Source organism: Stegodyphus dumicola, chromosome 3, assembly GCF_044657685.1.
Source record: "Stegodyphus dumicola isolate Sdum_Otavi_A_Nest chromosome 3, ASM4465768v1".
Taxonomy (NCBI): Eukaryota; Metazoa; Arthropoda; class Arachnida; order Araneae; family Eresidae; genus Stegodyphus; species Stegodyphus dumicola.
In genome coordinates this window covers 112,148,730-112,171,097 of record NC_140770.1, presented here as the reverse complement: position 1 = coordinate 112,171,097, position 22,368 = coordinate 112,148,730, and the positions used below count along the sequence as shown (strand labels likewise).

At 31.5% G+C, this 22,368-nt stretch overlaps 1 protein-coding gene across 1 annotated transcript in view; it reads left to right on the top strand.

Annotated features, from left to right (window-relative positions):
- LOC118203137 (uncharacterized) overlaps positions 1 to 22,143 on the top strand; it is a 50,147-nt gene extending 28,004 nt beyond the window's left edge. The window contains exons 3-6 of the mRNA XM_085813203.1: positions 4,023 to 4,142; positions 10,001 to 10,167; positions 13,190 to 13,288; positions 21,832 to 22,143. Coding sequence (XP_085669329.1) covers positions 4,023 to 4,142; positions 10,001 to 10,167; positions 13,190 to 13,288; positions 21,832 to 21,895 — 450 coding nt within the window. The 3' untranslated portion in view covers positions 21,896 to 22,143. The remainder of the gene's footprint in view (positions 1 to 4,022; positions 4,143 to 10,000; positions 10,168 to 13,189; positions 13,289 to 21,831) is intronic.
- Positions 22,144 to 22,368: the final 225 nt, after the last annotated feature.

Below are 22,368 nucleotides of genomic sequence, written 5' to 3'. Positions count from 1 at the left end.
TCATACCGCAACCATTACAAATACTTAGTGTCGGATATTTAAATTATTTCCATGCACGTTTACTTCAACTAAAACGTATACCAAATTCCTACAAACATAAAATTCACAAAATAACTATCATTTAATTAAAATATAATTAAATTCAAAAACACTACTTAAAATATAAATGAGCACATACATTAAATAAATAAAAATTACCTTACAATCCTAATTACTTTAAACTAAATCATTGCTAATAACAATTTTCCCAATAATACCAAATTCCTTTACTTCCACCTTACATTTAGAACAATGCATAAAAATAATATCCTCAAATAATTAAAAATACTAACTTACCTAATCTTCTTCAGAATCTTGATTACGTGTCCGATAAACTTTTCTTCTTTCTGTTTCAGGATCTTTAAAATCATACTTATATTTCACAGCAAGGTACCAGGTAAAATAAATAACTTAATAAAACATCTTTATTTCTATCTCGCACAACCTTAAAGAAACATTTATTACTACCCTTTTCAATACCACTAAATACCCATTTCGAATTCACTTTAGTTACTGCCATGGGATCCAAACACAACACAGAATAAAGCCAAATACAAAATTTCTAGATTTTTTTCCCGATTTCCCCCCTTTTCCGATTAAAGAACCGTAATTCGTCCATTAATATCACATGACATCCCATGATCTCTCATTTCCCTCACACAAAATAATGCGTAATCGGAACTGAGTACTGCTCACATTCATTATTACCAAAGTCCCAGGTAGTAACCTTTATTGCCTCCAAAATGTCGCCAAACTACCAGTTACCATATTGTAAAGATCAACCGCGGTGTGATTGCGTCCTCATTGACTTATTTACCGCGAATGGTCTTAGGGCATAACATTTAATTAGCTTTGTAAATATTCTATGCAATTGTTTGCAAGTACTGAAAGAAAAAATCAATCTGCTTAGAAATGGCTGCGACTTGTTTTGAAAACGATGTGTAAAGGGTTACCAGTGAAGATATTCCATTTGACATCATTTGTACCATTTTTTTTTTTATTGTTTGTGCCGGCAAAATATAAAAGTACCATTAATTTATGTAGAAAATAATTAAATAATGAATTCAAAATGTCTACTGACCAAAGTCATGTGATCATCAGCACAAAGATTTATCTGCAGAGTCATGACACCCAGCGCAAAATATCTACGTATAGAAAGAAAATATCCCTTTCTTTTTCCCTATCTTAATTAACATTTGAGCTAGCAACTTAAACACTCTTCCCACTGCTTGGTATCTGTCACCCAAGTTGGCGAACACAATTTCAAGAACCTCGCTAAGTGCTGATAATCTGAGTATCATTAAGCACACGCACAACTGTTTCAAGGTTTTGAAATCTATTGGAGCCCCAATACTTCTGAAATTTTTAAATGAAGTTCTGGTTTCATTTGGAGGTCACCAGTGCCCAAATAAGACAAGTTTCAATTTTTAGTTACATAACAAAGTCACAGTGTTAACAGAAATGTCAAGTATTAACATTCAAAATTCTCTTAAGATAATTGTTAGGATGTTGTACTAGAATTGTATACAGTACAAAGTCCAAAATCCGGAATGATCTAAAATCCAGACCTCAAAGCCACAATGCTTTATGCATGCACATTTAATTTTTCCTTCCATAATAAACATGTGGAGATTTTTACTTAAAAATCCCGATTCTTAATTTCACTTAAGCACTAAATAAAATACCTCATTATGGAAAAACAATCATGTAAGCGTAAATTTGTGAGATTAATAATTTGGCTCCGTAGCTGAGTGTCTCCTTGGCATACATCTCAAACCGAAACATTCACCTATTTTATATCTGTGACGCCGACCTGTCGAGTCATTACTTATTAGATTTCACTTTCGTCACTGCATGTTTATCAATACATGACAGCTTCAGTAATAACTCATGATGTGATGTCTACTTTTTTTATATTAATAATTGAATAACAAGAGTTGGGCAACCTTTTATGCTAACATCAAGCTTGGTGATTATTATAGATTTTTAAATGCTCTTAAGAAATGTTGACGAGGAAAAATTCAACAAAAATTTCTTTTCATATGCTAAAAATAGATTTTGTTAATGAAACTCAGAGGCCAAAAAATACATTTAGTGCTATTTTAATTAAGAATAACTGGTATGTTATTCAGCGTAAACCCAGGAGCAGCGGCAGAATATGTCGGCCCTGGATGGCAAATTTAGGGAAGACTAAATTTTTGGAATTTGAGGAGGCACAGAGCGACAAAATTAAGGGATGAGAAGTTTTTATGATTTAGGGAAAGCATTGGGATCCAAAGTTTAGGTACGGTGAAAATTTAGAACTTAGGAAAGCACTTTGTAGCAGAACTCAGGACCCGTAGAGACTAGCTCAGGTGGTATCGATCCGTCGGCCCTAGATAAAGCCTTAAGTATATGTGGGAGTTTATTTTATTCAGGACTCTGATTAGTTTGAAGCATTTCCGAAAAATAAATGTAGGTATAGTAAATAACTATTACAATTCAGTCTTAATTCAGTATGCAATAGGAGCAAGACAAAATTTAGTGAAACAACTTGGCTTTCATTGACAATCTTGTGATACACAGCCAATAATGTGTAATGGATGCTATTAAGCTAGGTTAAAATTATCTTTACTGATGCTAAGGCATTTCAATTACAGTAGCAGACTGTGCTGCTCCCTGATCTCCTAATTTGATCCAGCTTATTATTACTGCAATTTTATAAAAACTAAACTTGAACTTTCGATTATGTCGAAAAGAGTTTCCAATTCTGGAGTTGCCAGAGGATCTACAAAGCGAAACCATGTTTCAATGTGCTTTAAACAAAAAGTGGAATTGTGTCAAAAAATGGATAAAGGCATATTTGTCTCAAAATTATGTGAGGAGTATGGCATTGGAAAGTCCACTGTATATGACACAAGAAAAAAGAAAAAGAAACTTTTTGAATTTTTTATGGAAGCATCTTCAAACAACTTGCATTGAAAGAAATGTTTAATAAAGTAAACAAATAAATATTAAGCTTTTTTTAAAATTTTGATACCCTTTAGATCATTTGTTCTTAATTGTTCTTGATTCAACAATTGTTCTTAATTTCATAAATTACGATTTCATATTTTTAATTGTATAATTTCTGCATGCCATCTTACCGGATTTAAATTGATCATCTATTATCCGGAAAAATCCCAAATCCGGAATCGCCAAAGTCCCAACCAGTCCGGATTTCGGACTTTGTACTGTATTTAATAAGTGTCAACATCCAGTTTAACAGATCGTGAAATACTGGTTACTGGATATATAGTACTTCATTTTCTTTGTGTTATACATGTAAGTGTATCTATCATGATTATTAATCATAACTAGCAATGTAGAATCAATCATCATTGAGCACTTATCCAACATATAAAAATAATAAATGATGCAATCAGCGGTAGATTAAAAAAGAAAAATCTTTTTTGAAGAACAATGCAGTGTCACTTGTGAATAATCCTAAAGACATTCTAAATTAAAACATCATGGGAAGTTGTTTATAGTGAAATCCAAACTTCCATCCCTGGTAAGTGTGTAGTTAATTTTTACTTGAAGTGACTAAAGATGTTCTAAACAGAAGAACAGATAAAGATGATCTGAAGTCTTCTATTCAAAAGATGAAACTAATTTTAATTCACTATTTTTGTAGGAGTAATTAAAATGGATTTAGATGAATTGAAATGAAGATAGCTTAATATCTCTGTATCATGTAGAGAAGTAAATAGGCTGTTTGTTAAAAGCACATAATTTCAGAAAGAAGTTAGTTATAATATCATTATAAAACATTTTTATTTTATAGATGTTATCTAATAAATTTCTGGTAATAAGTCCTTAGAATGCAAATTGAAAACTCGTTAAATTTTTAATTCCATGCATTATTATACAGTTTGCTTATCATATTTAAATTATATTTCACTGTCAAATAAATAAGAGATCTGTGCTTTATATTGTTAAAATAATTAAGAATTTTTTTATAGAAAAAAGTGTTATTGCTGACTAATATTGAACTAAGGAATAAGAATGCTATCTTAGAAAAAGAAAATGCAGAATTAAAGCTCCGGCTTGGCATACAGAATGCTGATGAAACTTTGAAAGAGGTGAGATTTGACGTATATATCAAAGGAAAATTTACGTATTCATTCAGATTTTGAAAACCAAATCAAAAATGTAACATTGCTACATTAAAAATTTTTTTGCCTTAATATGAGAGGATAAGTGATCTAAATATATTACTATTTTAAAAGAAACTTAATGGTATTTGTTATTATACAAGTTGCAAAATCCCTTGATGGAATCTTCTGAAAAAAAGGAAGATTTTTATAAAATCTATTTTAAACTTGGAATTCTATTAATTTGATAAAAGTAATTTTAAATTGCATATGAATAACAAGAGTTTACTTTTGTCAATTTTGTAAATATAACTTTTTTTTGTAGTATCTTAATTATTTTGATATGTCAAAAACTGTATGTATGATTAGTATAGATTTTGAATAAAACTGTATTGATTAGAAAAGCATTAAAACTTAGGTCTCTTTTTGGTAAAAGTCACAAATCAGCAAACTTTATGAACGTGTCAAAAGAGAACTTAAAGTAAATATTTTTAATTATTAAATAAGGACTATATGATGCATTAAAAAATAAAACACTTCACCTTTTTTGAGAAATTCGTCAGTAATGTTTTTGGCGATCCCTATTTTGTAGCAATCCTTTTTTTGCTTTAGAGGAGGGGGCATGCAGAATTGCACAAACTTGGGATTGCAGACTGGTTAAATACAATCATCCAAGAAACTTAATGTGCATTCCAGTATAATGAAAATAAGAGTATCGGGTTTACTTCTATTTTTATTCTAGTCTTTGTACAGTCTTTAGATTTTTTCGAATTGATTTTTGGTTCTTAAAAGTCCTTAATTTTGATCAAATTCGGCAGGAGGTCCTTAATTCTAATCTTTTGAAATTTCTGTCTGTTTTTATGACTGCCTGTTTGGATGAGAATTAGCATTCTGGACAAATACTTTTGACGATTCATTGACAAATATAGTTATTTTTTGAATAAGTGAATAAGTTCATGCATTTTAATTTGTTACTATTTCTAATACAAACAGTGAGATATTCAAGTTTCTGAGCAAGAAGTCAAACATAAGCATTTCATTTTTTTTTAATGAAGCAATCTTAAATGACTTTTCGCTTTTGAGAATGTGAATTCTTTGTTAAATGGTTCCAAATTTGGTGACTTATCAACATTTTGGCGATTTTAAGATCAGTTTCTCTAAAAAAAAAAAAAAAAAAAATTAGTATGGAAATCTGGGAATTTTTCGACGTTATTTTTTTTAAACATTATAACATTGATCATTTTCATTAAAATAATGCTAATATATTGCAATTGTATTCAAGAAATAACATTAAAATGAAACATATTTTTCGCCATCATATTATAAAGTGACATTGCTTTCCATTTTGGTGACTTGTACAATATTTTGATTCTGAAAAATAAATAAGGTAATAAATGCTTTAATTGCACTTTAGCACAATTTATCAAACAATTCTTAGCAAAAGCAAAATAGCTATGTATTTAATTTAAAATGCCTTCATTTTAATTTTTTTTTTTCATGGTAAGAGTTTTTCCCCATGTAATTGTCTCGATATGCATCACTTTTCTCAGCAAAATTAATTTTACACTTTTTTCTTCTGATTTTTTTTCAACTTATTTCTGGTTTTTTGCTCTTACAGAATTGTAGGGGTAATTTTTCTGTAGGATTTTAGACATTGCAACTTGTAAAGTTTAGAAAGATTTGAAGGCAAAATTTATAGAATCGCGAATCTAGTAGATTCCAGAAAAATGTCTTCATGGTATTATTACGTAATGGATGTATTTTACAGAAAGTTTATGATGAACTTTTACTTTTTGGAGAATTTTTGGAAGAACAATGAAAACATATTATTTGAATGTTTTACTTCTGATACTAGAAGTCCATTTTCTTATCATGTTTATCTTTTCTTTGTTTTCTCAATGTACCATGTTTCCAAGCATGGAAAGATATCAAAAATGCTTCTAATCTTATCACATGGACAGGCATTTATAAAAAGGAATTTTTCTATTAATAAAGAAATTGAAAACTGACAATTTAAAAGATTCATCTTATGGGTTTAAGTGGCATAGCTAGGTTGGGGCAGTTTCCCCACCTGATGCAATCTCTGTGGATCCTAAATTCTAAATTTTGTTGCTCGATGTGTTACTAAATTCTGCTGTGTGGGCTTTGTAACAGCCTCTTTCCATATATCATTTCATATTTATTCTGAATGTTCATATTACTAAAGAAATAAAATTACCACCTTTTCGTAAAATGCATTTAATTTTTTTTTTTTTTAAATGACAGAAATCTTTAATTAAATACAAAAATTTTTAAATGGAGAGGAAATGTATTGAAGAAAGAAACCAAATACATAAAGAGAAAGAAAAGTATTCTTCAAAGGTAATATGTACAGTTATTATATAAATTGAGCAATTGTTTATAATTTCAGCCTTTCAGCCTATAATTTTCCTTTTCTGTTTCCTCACCAGAATGGAAATCAAGTTTTTAAACTAAGGTTTTGGGATTCTAAGACAGAATTTCTGGCATTCGCTTGCATGCTGCATTAGTTCCTAGTAGTTCTGGTAATTTGTAATTATTCGTGTGTGTTAATGTTGTCGATATTTGACTTTGTTACACGATAACTGTGTTAAATGAGTCACAAGGTTGTTATGACATATTACTGGGCCAGCTTAGATTAAAATTAAAGCGTGTAGTCTTTAACTACTACTCCACATTTTTAGTTTGAATTTACTGTTCCTGTTTAAATGGATCACTATAAGATGTAGTTAATTTTGCTAGCGTAAGAACATGTATTTGTGTTTTAAGGTCTTTTTAAATAAGAGGTTTATTTAAACCTTTATCTGACTTTCAGACCTGCCGATAATTTGCTTCATGCCTGTCAGGGATTTTGGACTATTTAACTTTTATATCATATCAAGTAAAATCTCATTGGTACATAGTCAGAGATTGACAAGTTAGGAGATAAATGGTATCTAACTAGCTAATTTAATTATTTGTAACTAACTGGTCACCCTTAAAAGTTGTCTGCATATTAAAGTGAGTTGCTGCCTTTCATTAATCTTTCTTTGTGGTCACAAGCTGCAGCACGAAAATATAAAACTTAATTGTTTGCATCTAGTGAGACAAAATAATACAGACAACTTATCATCTCTGATGCTTGAGGGGTTTATTAGCCTACATGGCTTTCAGGTTTGTTCTGATCAGCATGCACTTTCTAGGCAAGCAGCAGCAGTGTCAACAGCCAGTCTGCTGTAATGAATTATGATTTTGCTTCTCATTTTAACCTATGCCGTTGACATAAAATCTACATGCTATTTATCAAACCTCTAAACTGAACAAGTACGTGACAAAATGAGGCATAAAAGAAAAATCAATTTGGTAAATAATGCTACCTGATAAATTTTATAAAGTTGATTTTATTCTCACCTTTGTTTTATAGTTATATTTATTAAATTATGTTTAATAATAATGTATTCTACTTGTGGATCTATTTTATTCTTATTATACACTGGTGGGCACAACTTAAGCAACAGGTGTTCTTTTTGACATAACTCCACGAGATATTATCTGAGAGACATGATATTCAGAATTAAGAGAGAGCATTTTGTATTTAAACGATGACGAAAACATAATCGCTCTAAAAATGAATACAATGCATACAGTATGGAATCAAACAAAAATAGGCTTTATTGAACTCGTGGTATCGTTACACATGATTGTCTGTATACGAGGAAGAACAACAAGCAGATGTTTCTTAGTATGGGATATGCTCTCCCCTTACTGCAATGGTTGCTTCTCACTGTCTCCCCATACTCAACATCAGATTGTCCAACAGATCTTGAGGTGAGAGTGCTCATTCTTCAATCAGCATCTGTTGTTGGGTGTTCGCCGGAGAATTTAATTGTGCCTCAAGGCGTCTCCTCAAAGCATCCCACACATGTTCTATGGGATTTAAATCAGGGGAGTACGCTGGCCAATCCATTCGAGTGATATCTTCCATTTTCAGTAGCTTCTGAACAGCAGGAGTCCGGTGTGGCTGTGCATTGTCATCCATAAAAACGAAGTCTGCTTCAATTGCACCTTGGAACAGACGCACATAGGGAAGGATCACCTCCTGCCAATAGCGATCTCTGGTTACAGAACTTCTGTCGAAAACGTGGAGCTCTGTCCGCCCGTTCAGCATAATGCCTCCCCATACGAGATCCCCAGGACACCATAATGGTCTCTTTCCTTGATGTTACTGAGATTAAACCGTGTCCTTACCTCTCTCCAAATAAGTTGGCGTTGAGAATCGCTTGGGGCACTAAAACGACAGATGCTGATAAAGAGGACACGACTCCATTGATGAGATGCCTAGGTTTTGCACTCCTGGCACCAATTTAAATGGTGGCACCGATGGCCAGCTTTCAAAGAGATGCAGCGTTCAGGACGGCAGATGAATAGGCCATCTTTGTGAAGGTGTCTGGAACAGTAAACCAGGACAATTGTCGCTGGTTACTGTACACAGCTGCTGAGTTGTGGAGCTTGCTGACTGGTTTGGGGCTCTTTCCGCCTGTAGGATGATATATCGGTTATCTGCTGCAGTTGTTGTCCTGGAGCGGCTGCCACCAACCTTTCTAATAGCTGTACCTATTAGGAAGCTTTCCAAGCCCGCAAAACGACACTTTTGTTGACTTCGAAATCTTCGGCCACACTGGTCACACTATGCCCCTCCTCCAGCTTTCCGATCATTCTTCCACTCGTGAAGTCATCCAGATGATTTCTTGTAGCCATATTTCACGAAAGATTTCATTTGTACTTTCAGCGAGTGTCTTTAATTGTGTCTTTGTCCTTCCTTTTATGGTAGTCTCAAGTGGAGCGCACGCATTTTGCGTACGATCACGTAGCTGTGATGTTTTTTTTTTTTTTTTTTTTCCCCGGACAATTGCATATGCATGACCTTTCTACTGAATTGCGTGTTCATTGTACCGATAGCAAGAACCTCTTTTCTGCAACTGCATGGTTATCTGATTGAAATTTGCAATGTTGCTTAAGTTTTGCACACCAGTGTAATATCACAAAAGTGAAATTCAGGCAGAACTAATATCTTTAATTAAATGTATTCATTCCTATTTGTTGATGGGTCCTTTTTTTTTTTTTTTTTTTTTTTTTGCTAATGGTCCTTAAAAATCCTTAATTTCTATGAGCAGAAATGTGTATGAACCCTGAATAAGTTATATTGTAAATCACAGATAGCAATAAAGAACAGCGAACATGTTTCTAAAAGATGAATATCTCTCAATCCCACCGATTCCATCTGTTGGGGGGGGGGGTGGAATAAGGCTGTCAGAGTAATATTAGCTAACAACAAAAGTAATATTACTAGAATGAAATAATTATCTGATGGGGCAAATTTGGCAAGTACCTGATGCTTAAACTTTAGTCTTCTTTTTCCAAGAGCAGTAATTTTTTTTAAATGTTTCTTCCTGAAGATGAAAAAAACTTGTTTCTGATTATTCTGGAATAGTTTTATTCAAATTATCTCAGTTTAAGGATAGCTGTTTGCATGCTTAAAAATTCTACATGATTATTTCTTTTTCAGTTAGGTTTGCATTCTTTTAAACTTTTCTTAAAAGTGGCGAAGACTAACATGTGTGTTAATTAGTTGAGTAATCTGTTTTCAACTCTTCCTTTACTGCATTTACTTTTATTTCATGTAATCATAATATACTTTTTTAAATGTTAACTACTTGTATTTAATCTAAAATTAATAAGTATTTTTCCCCTTCTTAATTTAGTTATTATTCTGATCATTTGTTTATTAATTCTGTATGATGATTTATTTTCTGTTGACTTTTTTAATGGATTTCTTTGCTAATTACCAGGCCAAGAAGGAAAAGGACGAAGCATCTGATTGTGCACATCCCAGAGTGTCTGACTGCAAGTCTCTTGAGTATGCATCACTCATTAATGAACCTCTGCAGAAGGGACAGGACATGCAGATTCTTACTCTCTGGATGATGCAATACGTTTACTTACCAGCTGTAGCGAGGTAATTATTTTTTTTTAAATACATAATCTGAAAGTGAAGTTTTATTTTATTGAAGAAATATATGCATAATGTCAAGACAGTTTAATCCTTATTTATTCATTATAGTAAAATTCTATTGCTTGAATTTTTGCAGAAGTTAAATAAAAAAAAAAAAAAATCTGTGCTGCATTTATTGGGTTGGAGGGAAAGTTCTGTCTATTTTAAATAGGCAGGTGATTTTTCTTGTAAATAAAAAAAAAAAAACATCTGGCTAGTGAGTCAATCGGATTTTTTTTTTTTTTGTTTTGTTTTTTTAGCTGCTGTATAATATAAAAGGTGCCCTTTTTTACCCTTGACACTGCATTTTATATGAATTCCAAAAAAGAAGCAAGGCATCTGTTGCATGTAAAAATTTATGTGGGGTATTTGGAAAAGATATTGTAAATGTTCGTACTTGTCAAAGATGGTTTAGCAAATTTCGTTCCGGGGACCTGAGCCTCAAAGAAAGTGTTCGATCTGGACGACCATCCAAGATGGATAATGATGTTTTGTGATCCATGTTGGAAAATAATCCACATTTAACAAGTCGAGAAATTGCAGAAGAGTTTGGCATTCATCAAACAACTTTTGGAGATCACATTAAATCTCTTGGGTTTGTGTTAAAGCAAAGTGTTTGGGTTCCACATGAATTAACGGAAAAGAATTTGTCTGATCGTGTAAGAATATGTTTTTCACATCTGATTAGACACAATGTGGAGCCGTTTTTGGACAGGCTGGTTACTGGAGATGAAAAGTGGATTCTTTACGAGAATATTAAAAGAAAAAAATCTTACTGCAAACCAGAAACATCATCAGCAACAGTTCCAAAACCAAGTATCCATCAATGAAAAGTACTGCTTTGTTTGTGGTGGGACAGGAAAGGTCCAGTGTATTACGAGTTGCTGAAACAGGGAAAAGACATCAATGCGTATCTGTACTGCAATCAGCTGGATAAATTGAATGCAGCTATCAAAGAAAAAAGGCCAGCATTAGCGTCCAGAAAAGGAATAGTGTTCCATCACGATAATGCTCGTCCGCATACTGCAGTGGTGACACTACAAAAACTGAATGCGTTAGGATGGGAAATCCTTAGTCACCCCCCGTATTCACCTGACATTGCACCCTCTGATTATTACCTGTTCAAATCTCTGCAAAATTATCTAACGGGAAAAAAATTCAAGTCTTTTGAAAGTGTTTCTAAGGCAGTTGCTGACTATTTTAACTCCATGGATGAGAACTTCTGCAAAACAGGAATTTACAGGTTACCTGGAAGATTGCAACAGGTTGTAACAAATAACGGAGCATATATAATTGATTAATATTAAACACATATTTTTATAAATGAATTCAAATATTTTCTTTAAAATACGACAGAACTTTCCCTCCAACCCAATATATTTTTTCAGGCAAGCCTTTTGCAAAATATACTCAAATTACAGTGTTTAAATTGGGATATGATTAATTCGGGTTTATGCCCTTAATTTTACAGTTGAGAAAAATTCCTTGTCTGTTGGGAAAATCTTTGTATTCTCATAAATTTTTCATTAAAAAAGTTGCTGTTTTAGTATTTATGTTATCACAGCATCCAGGAAAGAAAATTGCCATTGAAAGTATATAACAAGAAAACAAAAAGTGGCAAGCATAAAAATACGCAGAACTAGCAAAAATATTGCACCAAGAAGTCTCATTAACACCATGCCATGTGTTTTCAGTACCATATTGCTATATTTGGCTTTATTTCTTTCCATATGCAATTGGCCTAGTTCTACACATGCTTGGAAACAAGCAGAAAATATTCTCTTAATTTCTATAAATACCTATTGTTTGGGGAAAATGTCAACCTATATTATTTTCTCTCTTTTCATGAATAAGCTTTCATCAGTTTCCACTATTCTGTAATGATTGTTGAATTTAATATTAAGGTGAGGTATACTGAATTGTTATGTAATATAATTATTCCTAACAACCTGTATATTATGATTCTTAAGACTCAGCAAACAACCTTGTACTATAAGTAATGGTAGTACTGAAAGGAATTCTCAGCCTAACAAATTGTGTTTGTACAGCATTTTTCTTCCGGTAGGAAGAAAGATGAGAGACTCATTTAAATTTCATTAGGTGGTTATTTGAGCACAATCTTTATGCAGAATATTTTTTTATAAGGCACCAGCAGCAGAGAAGTAAAGTGGCTGAACACTGGTAGCTCACTCAGTTTGAATTTCAGTGAATGTGCTGGATTTATGGGCATTTTTGCGTTTTTTGCCATAAGTAGCATGGATACAAGCCAGCTTCCCTAATAAAGTTCTTGACGAAGGCATCTTTCTCCTTATATATATATATATATAGCTTTCGTATGCTTTGGTGTAAACCAATAAACAAATCGGGGTACTCGAACCCCGGAGAAAGAGCTGATTATTTGTGGAAATTAGAACGTAAATTCAAGTAGTTTTTTCTAAAAAAAAGGGGGGGATTCTGCAAAAGCATCCATTCCCTTAAGCAGACAGCATTCACGTTCTTTAATGTAATCCAGTTGTAATTTTTAATAAATTTAGTAATGACTTGGAATATATCTTATTACAGAGAAAGTAGCATTCTTTTTTGAAGAAAATTTTTTTTTATTAATCAGCTTACGCGAGTTCTCTGTACCTCTTGAATTATATAAGATTACAGACATTTTATCTCAAGTGCACGAGACTCTGAATCTGAAAGCTTTTTTTTGGTGTGTGTGCGTAAATGATTTTTAGCTTTAAGAATAGATTTTAGAAGGCACACACGCACAAAAGATACTTCCCTGTTATGCACACACACACTGTACTTTTCCATTAATGGTGTTGGATGATTTTATTTGAGTAGTTATAATACTATTAAATAACAAATCAGAGTTATTACTTATATGAGAAATGCAATCCATTATCCACAGTTGCATTTGAAAATATTTTTTTTAATATAGAAATTTAGGTCAGCATCAAAATGAATAACATGCAAAATTATTTCTTTTTTCCAGACTGATGCTCTTCTTGATCTACTACAGCAGTGTAGCGAAGATCTTATGCAGTATGAGGATTCCAGCAGCAACCTGTGTCAAAATGGAGAAGACAGAAAGGTTAGTTTGATTGCATAAACATCTTAAAATATTACAGTATGCAGTAAATGTATATCAGCTTTTTTTTTTTTTTTTTCAAATGATTAGTTTTGAAATATTCATCTGTATTTTTCGCATGAAAAATTCATACTGTATGCTGCATTTGTATAATAAACAGTGCATTTCATTTAAACTTATTTCCACGAATTATTCTAACATAATTTATCAATTCTTCAAGGCAAGTTGAAAAAACGTCAAAAACTGAAAAATTTGAAAATAACATGAGTGAATTTTCATAACGAATGTAAAACTTTCTCAAATATACGTATAGGAACTGGGAGACCATATTAAAAGTTAAATTTCTTTATATGTCTGAAATATATACAGTCAAAAATGTCTGAAATATATACAGTCAAAAGTCGTTAATTCAGACACCCATAATCCGGAATGATCTATAATCCAGACCTCAAAGCTGCAAACTATCTGCGAATGCGTCGTGTTGACGCATGCACGTAAGACCTTTACGGCTGCGAATATGCTTGTGCACGTGCTCAAAATACGTTTACGAGTGCGCGTTTAATATATAATGGACGGTATAAGCTAAGCTAAAATTATCTATTTCAGTTAATGTTGCAGATTGTGTTGTTCCTTAATCTTCGAATTGGATCCGGCTTATTATTTTTTGCAGACTGTTAGAGCAATTTTATAAAAGTAAGCTTGAACTTTCGATTATGTCAAATAGAATTTCTTATATATATTTATTAATATGTAAAGGATCTACAAAGCGAAAGTATATTTTGAAGTTCATTAAAGAAAAAGTGGAATTGCTGGAAAAAATGGATAAAGGCATATCCTTTGTTTATCTAAACTTTAACATTTGTTTATCTTTAACGCCACAGCAGCGTGCAATGAATTGGAAGTTGATCTGTCAGCACTATCCTTATCTTCAGGGCAGATGTTTTTATTTTATTTGGCTTATAATTCCTTACTAAATGTAGTATTTCATCTCGATGTACTCCATCTTTGATATGATTTAAATTAAATTCCTCGTCATTATAATTCGCTTCCAATAGTGAAGAAAGTGACACAGAGTTTATTGAAAACAAAAAAATTTCGATTGACAAATTAGTCGGTATTCTCGACACAGCAATTATAGAACTTAAACAGCGGAACTTTGTAACTGAACAAGAAATTATGTCTGTTTATATAATTAAAGAGAAAGTACTGTCACATAAAAAAACGAAGCAACTTAAACAACTTGCATTGAAAGAAATGTTAAATAAAGTAAACAAATAAATATTAAGCTTTTTTTTTTTTTTTTGTAAATTTTGATACCCTTTAGATCATAATTGTTCTTTATTTCATAAATTACGGTTTCATGTTTTTAATTTCATAATTTCTGCATGCCATCTTACCAGATTTAAACTAATGATCTATAATCTGGAAACGCCGAAGTCCCGACGAGTCCGGATTAACGACTTTCGACTGTGTGTATATATATATATATTTATATTTATATTTGTCTTTGGCAGTGTGTGAATATTTTCAGCATTTAAAACACTTTTATAATTGACTGTGACCAATGATTTTAAAAATATAGACCATGTAAAGGCGGTGGGTATATATATATATATATATATATATATATATATATATAATTACAGAATTTTTTTTTGAGATGGGGTATTGATTGTTGTTTAAAGGATTTGGTTTTTACATTTATTAAATTCTTTGTTGCATGTATAGGATTATTTGAAATTTATTAAATTTCAAAATTTTCTTCTTTGGGAAGCATTAGTTTCTATATATATACACACACAGGAGATTTAAGTAAACAATTTAATTAACTGCAATAAATTACCTAATATTTTCACCAAAGCTGCAAAGTAATAAAATAGTAATTTATTTTCTAATAGATTTATTTAATCTTTATTTAGTATATTTAATATTATATATTAAGTATATTAATTTATTTAGTAATTTAATTTTAGTATAATAATTTATTTAGTATATTTTAAGTATATTTAATTTATTTAATATAATTTATTTAGTATATTTAATCTTTATTTAGTATATGATCTCTCCACTGACAAAAGTAGCTAGAATTCTGTTGAAATTAAGTAACTCATTAGTATATGTAAAATTAGATCTTGAATAAATTTAAATCGAAACATTAAAAAAGTATGAATAAAAGTGAAAATACAATCAATAAACCAAGTAATTATTGTCATTGATTGAAAATTAGTTGACTTCTCAAGGAGAACAAACTAACTTCTGATCAATTAACAATAATTAGTAAATGCATTTTGTCATTTTCTCAAGTAATAATTACTATGACAAAAAAGCTTTTTTTGTAAGATGAATTAAGTTAAATGAGATGAGTTAAAGTAAAATTCATAATTAGAATTCAGTAAGAAATTGGCGGTACAGTCAAGTTTTAAAATTGGAATATATTCTTATAAGAGAGTTTTATTTTCCTTAACATATTAATCATATTCACTCCTTTAACTCAGTTCAAACTTTGTAAAAATTATCAACACAGTGCAATCTTTGTAAAAAAAAATTAAACAAGGAAGAAAAGGTGAATTAAAATATATTCACATAAAAGGAAATATTAGCTTTTTTTATAATAATTCTTGAGAAAAAGACTAAACACTTCCACATTTTTTAAATTATTGTTAATTGATAAGAAGTTTGTTCCCCTTGAAAAGTCAACTAATTTCCAGTCAATGATGATAATTACTTGGTTTATTGATTGTATTTTCACTTTTAATTATACCTTTTTAATGTTTCCATTTTTTAAAGTTTATTCAAGATTCAATTTTTAAATATTCTAATGAGTTACTTAATTTCAATAGAATTCTAAGTACTTTTTGTCAAAGGTGATAATGTACTAAAAAATCTATTAGAATTATATATATATATATGCATAATACAGAGACTTGGATATAATTATGTAAAAGCACTGATAGCATATAATGTTGAATCTGTAATTAACAGCAGACTTGGCAATCGAAGCAGATTAAATATTCATTTTTATTTCAATTGACATTTGTAGCCACAATTCACTTAGTACTCTAATTGTGCCCATTAAAAAATATTTACATTTCTGATATTGATGCAATAGGAATAGAGCAGGTAGGCAGCATCTTAGCAAAAAAAGAGAAGGGAAAAATGCATAATTATTCCAGTATGGCAACTTAGTAAGAAAAAATTTTGGTTCAGGCTCTGAGTTATCTATATCTACACCATCAGTGTTATGCAAGTCATATGATAAAGATTGATCTAGAAATGCAACAGTCCAAAAATAATTATTACTATTTTTAGAATAGAGAGGAAAAAACCCAAATTAAAAATTGCCAATTAAGGAGCTATTTCTCGCTAATTTAAATTATAATTTTGATTTGAAATTTATCTTGCATATTCGTCCCCCCTTCAAAGAGAAAAAAGGCGAGAAGAAAACCTTTTCAAGAGATAAAGCACGAGCATTAGCAAATGAAGAGAAATAATTTGAAAAATACAAATAATAAAATTTTGTCTTAAAATTACTGTTTGAATAATTGAAAAATATAACCTTTGATAATGTTTTACTATCCTGAAAATTTTCATTCAAAACTTTTCATATTATATCGCAATTATAAAAATTTTTCACACTGATTACTTATTTTTGGTAATTGTTACAAATTTCAAAATTTCATAACTAATTTTCATGACTTTAACATTTTAACATCATAAATTTCATTATTTTAAATTATTCATTATTTTATTATTTTTAAATTATTCAATAATAATATTAAAATAATAGTTTCTTGTTTTTATTACATTTCCAATTTTCTTATCCTTACACAAAACTGGAAGGCCCCAGTTTTCTCCAAATACACTAGCGTGAAAAAATTAAGCAACAATGTAAATTTTAATCAGATAGCTATGAAATTGTAGAAAAGGGTGCTTGCGTTCAGTATAATGAACACGCAATTCAGTAGAAAGGTTATCTGCAAATGTCAAGAAAAAAAAGGTCACAGGCTACGTGAGCGTACACAAAATGTGTACGGTTGGTACGCTCAACTTGAGATTACCATAAAAGGAAGGATGGAGATGCAATTAAAGACATTCGATGCAAGTACGTGCGAGTTCTTTCGTGAAATATGGCTAGAAGAAATGATCTGGATGACTTCACACGTGGAAGAATGATCGAAAATCTGGAGTAGGGGCGAAGTGTGACCAGTATAGCTGAAGAGTTTGGAATCAACAAAAGTGTCGTTTCACGCATTTAGAACGCCTTCTATACCATAGGTACAGCTATTAGAAAGCTTGGTGGTGGCCATCCCAGGAAAACAACTGCAGCAAATAACCGATGTATAGTCCTGCAGACGAAAAGAGTCCGAAACCAGTCAGCAAGCGCCACAGCTCAACAACTGTGAACAGCAACAGGCTACAATTGTCGTGGTTTACTGTGTCCAAACACCTTTACAAAGGTGGCCTTTGCGCCTGCTGCCTGAATGCTGCATCCCTTTGAAAGTTGGCCATCAGCATCACCATTTACAGTGGTGCAAGGAGTGCAAAACCTGGGCATCTCATCAATGGAGTCGTGTCCTCCTGACGGACGAGAATCGTTTTAGTGCCACAAGCGATTCTCAACACAAATTGATTTGGAGAGAGGTCGGGACACGGTTTAATCTCAGTAACATTATGGAAAGAGACTGTTACGGTGTCCTGAAGATCTCGCCTAGAGAGGCATTATGCTGAATGGGCGGACAGAGCTCCACGTTTTCGACAGAAGTTCTGTAACCAGAGATCTCTATCGTCAGGAGGTGATCCTTCCCCATGTGCGTGTGTTCCAAGGTGCCATTGGAGCAGACTTCGTTTTTATGGATGATAATGCACGGCAACACCGGACTGTTGCTGTTCAGAAGCTACTGAAAAGTGAAGATATCACTCGAATGGATTGGCCAGCATGCTTCCTTGATTTAAACCCCATAGAGCATGTGTGGGATGCTTTGGGGAGATGCTTGTGACACGATTACATCCTCCCGGGAATACCCAGCAACTGAAACAGATGCTGATTGAGGAATGGGCACTTTTACCTCAAGATCTGTTGGACAATCTGGTGCTGAGTATGGAGAGACCGTTCGAAGCAACCATTGCAGTAAGGGGAGGGCATATCCCACACTAAGGAAGACCTGCTTGTTGTTCTTCCTCTTGTACAGACAATCATGTGTAATGACACTATGAGTTCAATAAAGCCTATTTTTGTTTGATTCCATACTGTATGCATTGTATTCATTTTTAGAGCAATTATGTTTTCGTCATCGTTTAAATACAAAATGCTCTCTCTTAATTCTGAATATCATGTCTCTCAGATGATTTCTTGTGGAGTTATGTCAAAAAGAACACCTGTTGCTTAAGTTGTGCACACCAGTGTACAAACATATCCATCTATTAGGCAAGTCCTTTAAACTGACTCTTGTATTAATTCATTAGCGGTTAACGGCTGCTCTAGCAGTTACTTATAAAGGCTTCCGTTCTTTATGTAAGGTAACTGCCCTTTTTGAACTGCACATTCCATTATAAACATAAAAAAAAATTTAACCTAACTCTCTCATGTATAAAATAAATAAACAAAAATAAAAATAATAATAATGTAATAAAAATTATAAAGGTTTGGAGCCTCCAAAGTTTATATTGTATGCTGAGGGTAAAAGGAACAATTATGCGCAGGTAGAAATAGACCTATTTCTAAACCAGTACTTTCTCAACGTACTCTACATTCAGTTATTCATTTCATGATTATAACATTGATTCACTATAAATTACTTTTGTCATTTCACTTTTTAATTACTTACACATAAATTTTATTACAATTATTCAAAATTAAAATTCTTGATGTTTTTAATATTCATTATGATAATTCTGAAAGTTATATTTTCTATATTATTACTCAAAATCCATTTCTTTATCATTTTGTATGCTAATATTCAAAATTTAATTTGTATTTTGTCTACTTCATTCTCAGAATAATAATAAAATGTTTTAACATTAATTCAAGTAGTTTTAAAACAATTCATAAACATGATTAATCATTAAGAGAAGAAAATCTTGTTGCATTTTACTTATTTTTAAACAGTAATTAATATGCTTTTCTTAAATTGCTAAATTAAAGCTTTAAAATTTTAATTTAAATCGAAGGTATGCTAAGCTGAAAATTCATAGTCGTTTGGATGACATTTCTGTTAATTTTCATCTGAAATTGGAATAGACCAAAAACATCTGGCCTGATCCTTGAAATCACTTTAAAACATTTAGATTGAATTTTTAAGTACTAATATATCCCAGTAAACGATGATAGAATATTTTCTTTCTAGTTTTAGATATTGCCATTGAGCAAGCATCCTATATAAGCGAAAATTTGAATAGATGGTTAAAATATTATGCAGGCACAAAAGAAATATTTATCACAATGAATAGATATTAACTAATCGCATTACTTTGAAGATCCATAAATTCATTTTGTAGATATACATCTGTGGAGCATTAATTTCATCTTGATACACTGGAAACTTTTTACTGAGACAAATTAATTTTTCCATTGCTGTACCGCACTTAACAATGTCCTGTCTGATTCATTGTAATGTAATGATGTAGGAACTTTGATTACATAGATACTGAGGAAGGTATATCCATTATGAAGAGCAACTTTGTCAACAGAGGCAGATTACATATTCATCTCTATTTTAAGAAACATGTTGCGACCACAAACAACTTAGCACACTACTTGTGCCTATTTCAAAACATTTGCATTTTGATAACTTTGCAGTAAGAAGAGAGCAACAAAAAGCGGTTGTAGTTAGTGTAGAAGTTAATAGTTAAGTGTAGAAGCAAGCAAGTTGTGCTCAAGATGAAATCTTAATTCAGAATGAGTTAGTTTCAATTTGTGATGCATTTGGTTGGCTAATTAATGCTGTAAATTATTATTGGCTGTTTGAGTTTTAGTTCTGTTTATATCACCAGCATTATGTAAGAGTCATATGGCATGGTGACAAACAAAATGCAGAAAATTGCAGAAATTGAGTCTTGATCGAGATATCTCAGCAGGAATTGGTTTGTCGTTGGTAGCTGTGCAGCCACATATTATTAAAGTAGCTCCTCTCTTAGATGTATAAAATGCCCATGGAGGAGTGGAAGCTCCTTCCAGTATAATCAAGATATGATGAAGCTGAAACAGTGTATTATCAAAGCATACTATAATGTGGAGGACAAGGCAATGGCAAAGCAAGTAGCAAGTTTCAGTAATGTATAATTTTGCCTAGCTGTAGTTCTGTTTTGCAATAGTTTTTAGAGTTCCAAGGCCTTTTCTGATGATGTACATTTTGCCACACTCCTAACCATTAATTTGCATATTGTTATGTATTTCTATATGAACTAGAAAATCAAATTTAAATTTGAAAAGTCGCCTGCAGATCCCGACTGTACACACTTGGACACTTATTCTTGAATTACATTTTTAAGAATTGCTTATATATGATGTATAGTTTTACTACAGCTGTACATGGAAATGCATTATACCTCAGTTTTGATTAAATTCGTAGAGAGTGTGCAAAATATGTAATAGAAACTAGCTTTAAAAAAGAATTAGCATTTAAAAGATGTAAAGTTTATCATTCAGACTAATTGAATGTCTTTAAAAATAAGTGATGTGATTGGGAGGAGGTAATCTTCCCATCGTTAATATTGAAACTAAATATAAGTTATAAAGATGTTGAATTTTGTATTGCTTTGTACTTGGTTGTATCAGCTATAAAAATATATATAATTATTTAATAAAGTAACACATATAATTTAGTGCAGTGTAGTGTCTTTCTGCAGTATTCAAAGGACTACTATAATTTTATAAAATAAGTTATCTGTAATGCATTGATAGCAAATCAAAAAGTATGAATTCCAGAATAATGTCACTCATTGTTTACTGAAGTATATCCGTAGAACAACTTGTATTTCTATGGAAATATTGTGGAAGTCTCAGCTGCTTTATCTCTTTATGAGTCATATTTAATCATTAACAGTAAATATATTTGCTTCTCATACCACATACTTAGAACAATAAATCAATAATTGTTCCCATTTTAAATAAATTTATGAGTGCATAAATTTATGCTGTAATTCTTTTTTGCAGTGCATACAAAAGGAAGTAATTTTTCTTATCAGTATGTAACTTTATAACGTTAAAGTTTCTAATTGTAGGATTCTGTAGCATAGTGAAATTAAATATCGACTTTATATATCAGTTTTTCTGTTAATGCGCATACTTGTTGTTTTGGAGTGAATATTTCTAATTTTTTCCCTTCTTTTCCTGTTTTCTCTTCATTAAGTATATATATATTAACTATCAAATTTTTTTTATTGTAATTGTTTACTGCACATATTTTCCTTTTAAATGCAGTGTGTTTTCATGAATACTTGTTGTTCATTTTCTTGCAATTAGACTGTTTTTCATTGAAAATAATAAATACTTTATATTTTAATGGATGACAAATATATGCATTTAATATTTTGACTTTGAATTATAGAACATCTCAGATCCAAAAGTGGTGGGGACCTCATCAAAAAGCGTGGAATCCCACAAAGAACTGATTCATTTCGACCACATTTATTATAAGCAGGAAGAAGCTGATGCCTGTCCAGATGTCAGTACTGCTTTGTCTTTACCAGAAAGTGAATTATCCACAAAGGAAATAAATTTGGACCAATCTCATATTAGTGAATCAGATTGTGTTGAAATTACAGATTCTACAGACATTCCAACTATTCACATTACTTCTGAATCTGATTCCTTCAATCCTGTTTTGCATTTTGAAAGTGAAGTGTTTCCTGTGGATGATTTCAATAGTCAGTTGCTGTATCCTGCTGATACCACCCGGTGTGTTAGTCCAACATCTAGTGATGCAGGGTATGATTCTTCATTTTCAGCGTCTTCACCTTCCAGTGCAAGCACGTCGTGGGATGAAACGCTAACAGAACTTTTTCCTTCTTTGGTGTAACATGGTGTGGTGATGGACATTTGAAATCCTTTAAAGAATTAATATATTTAAAAAATTTTATATATT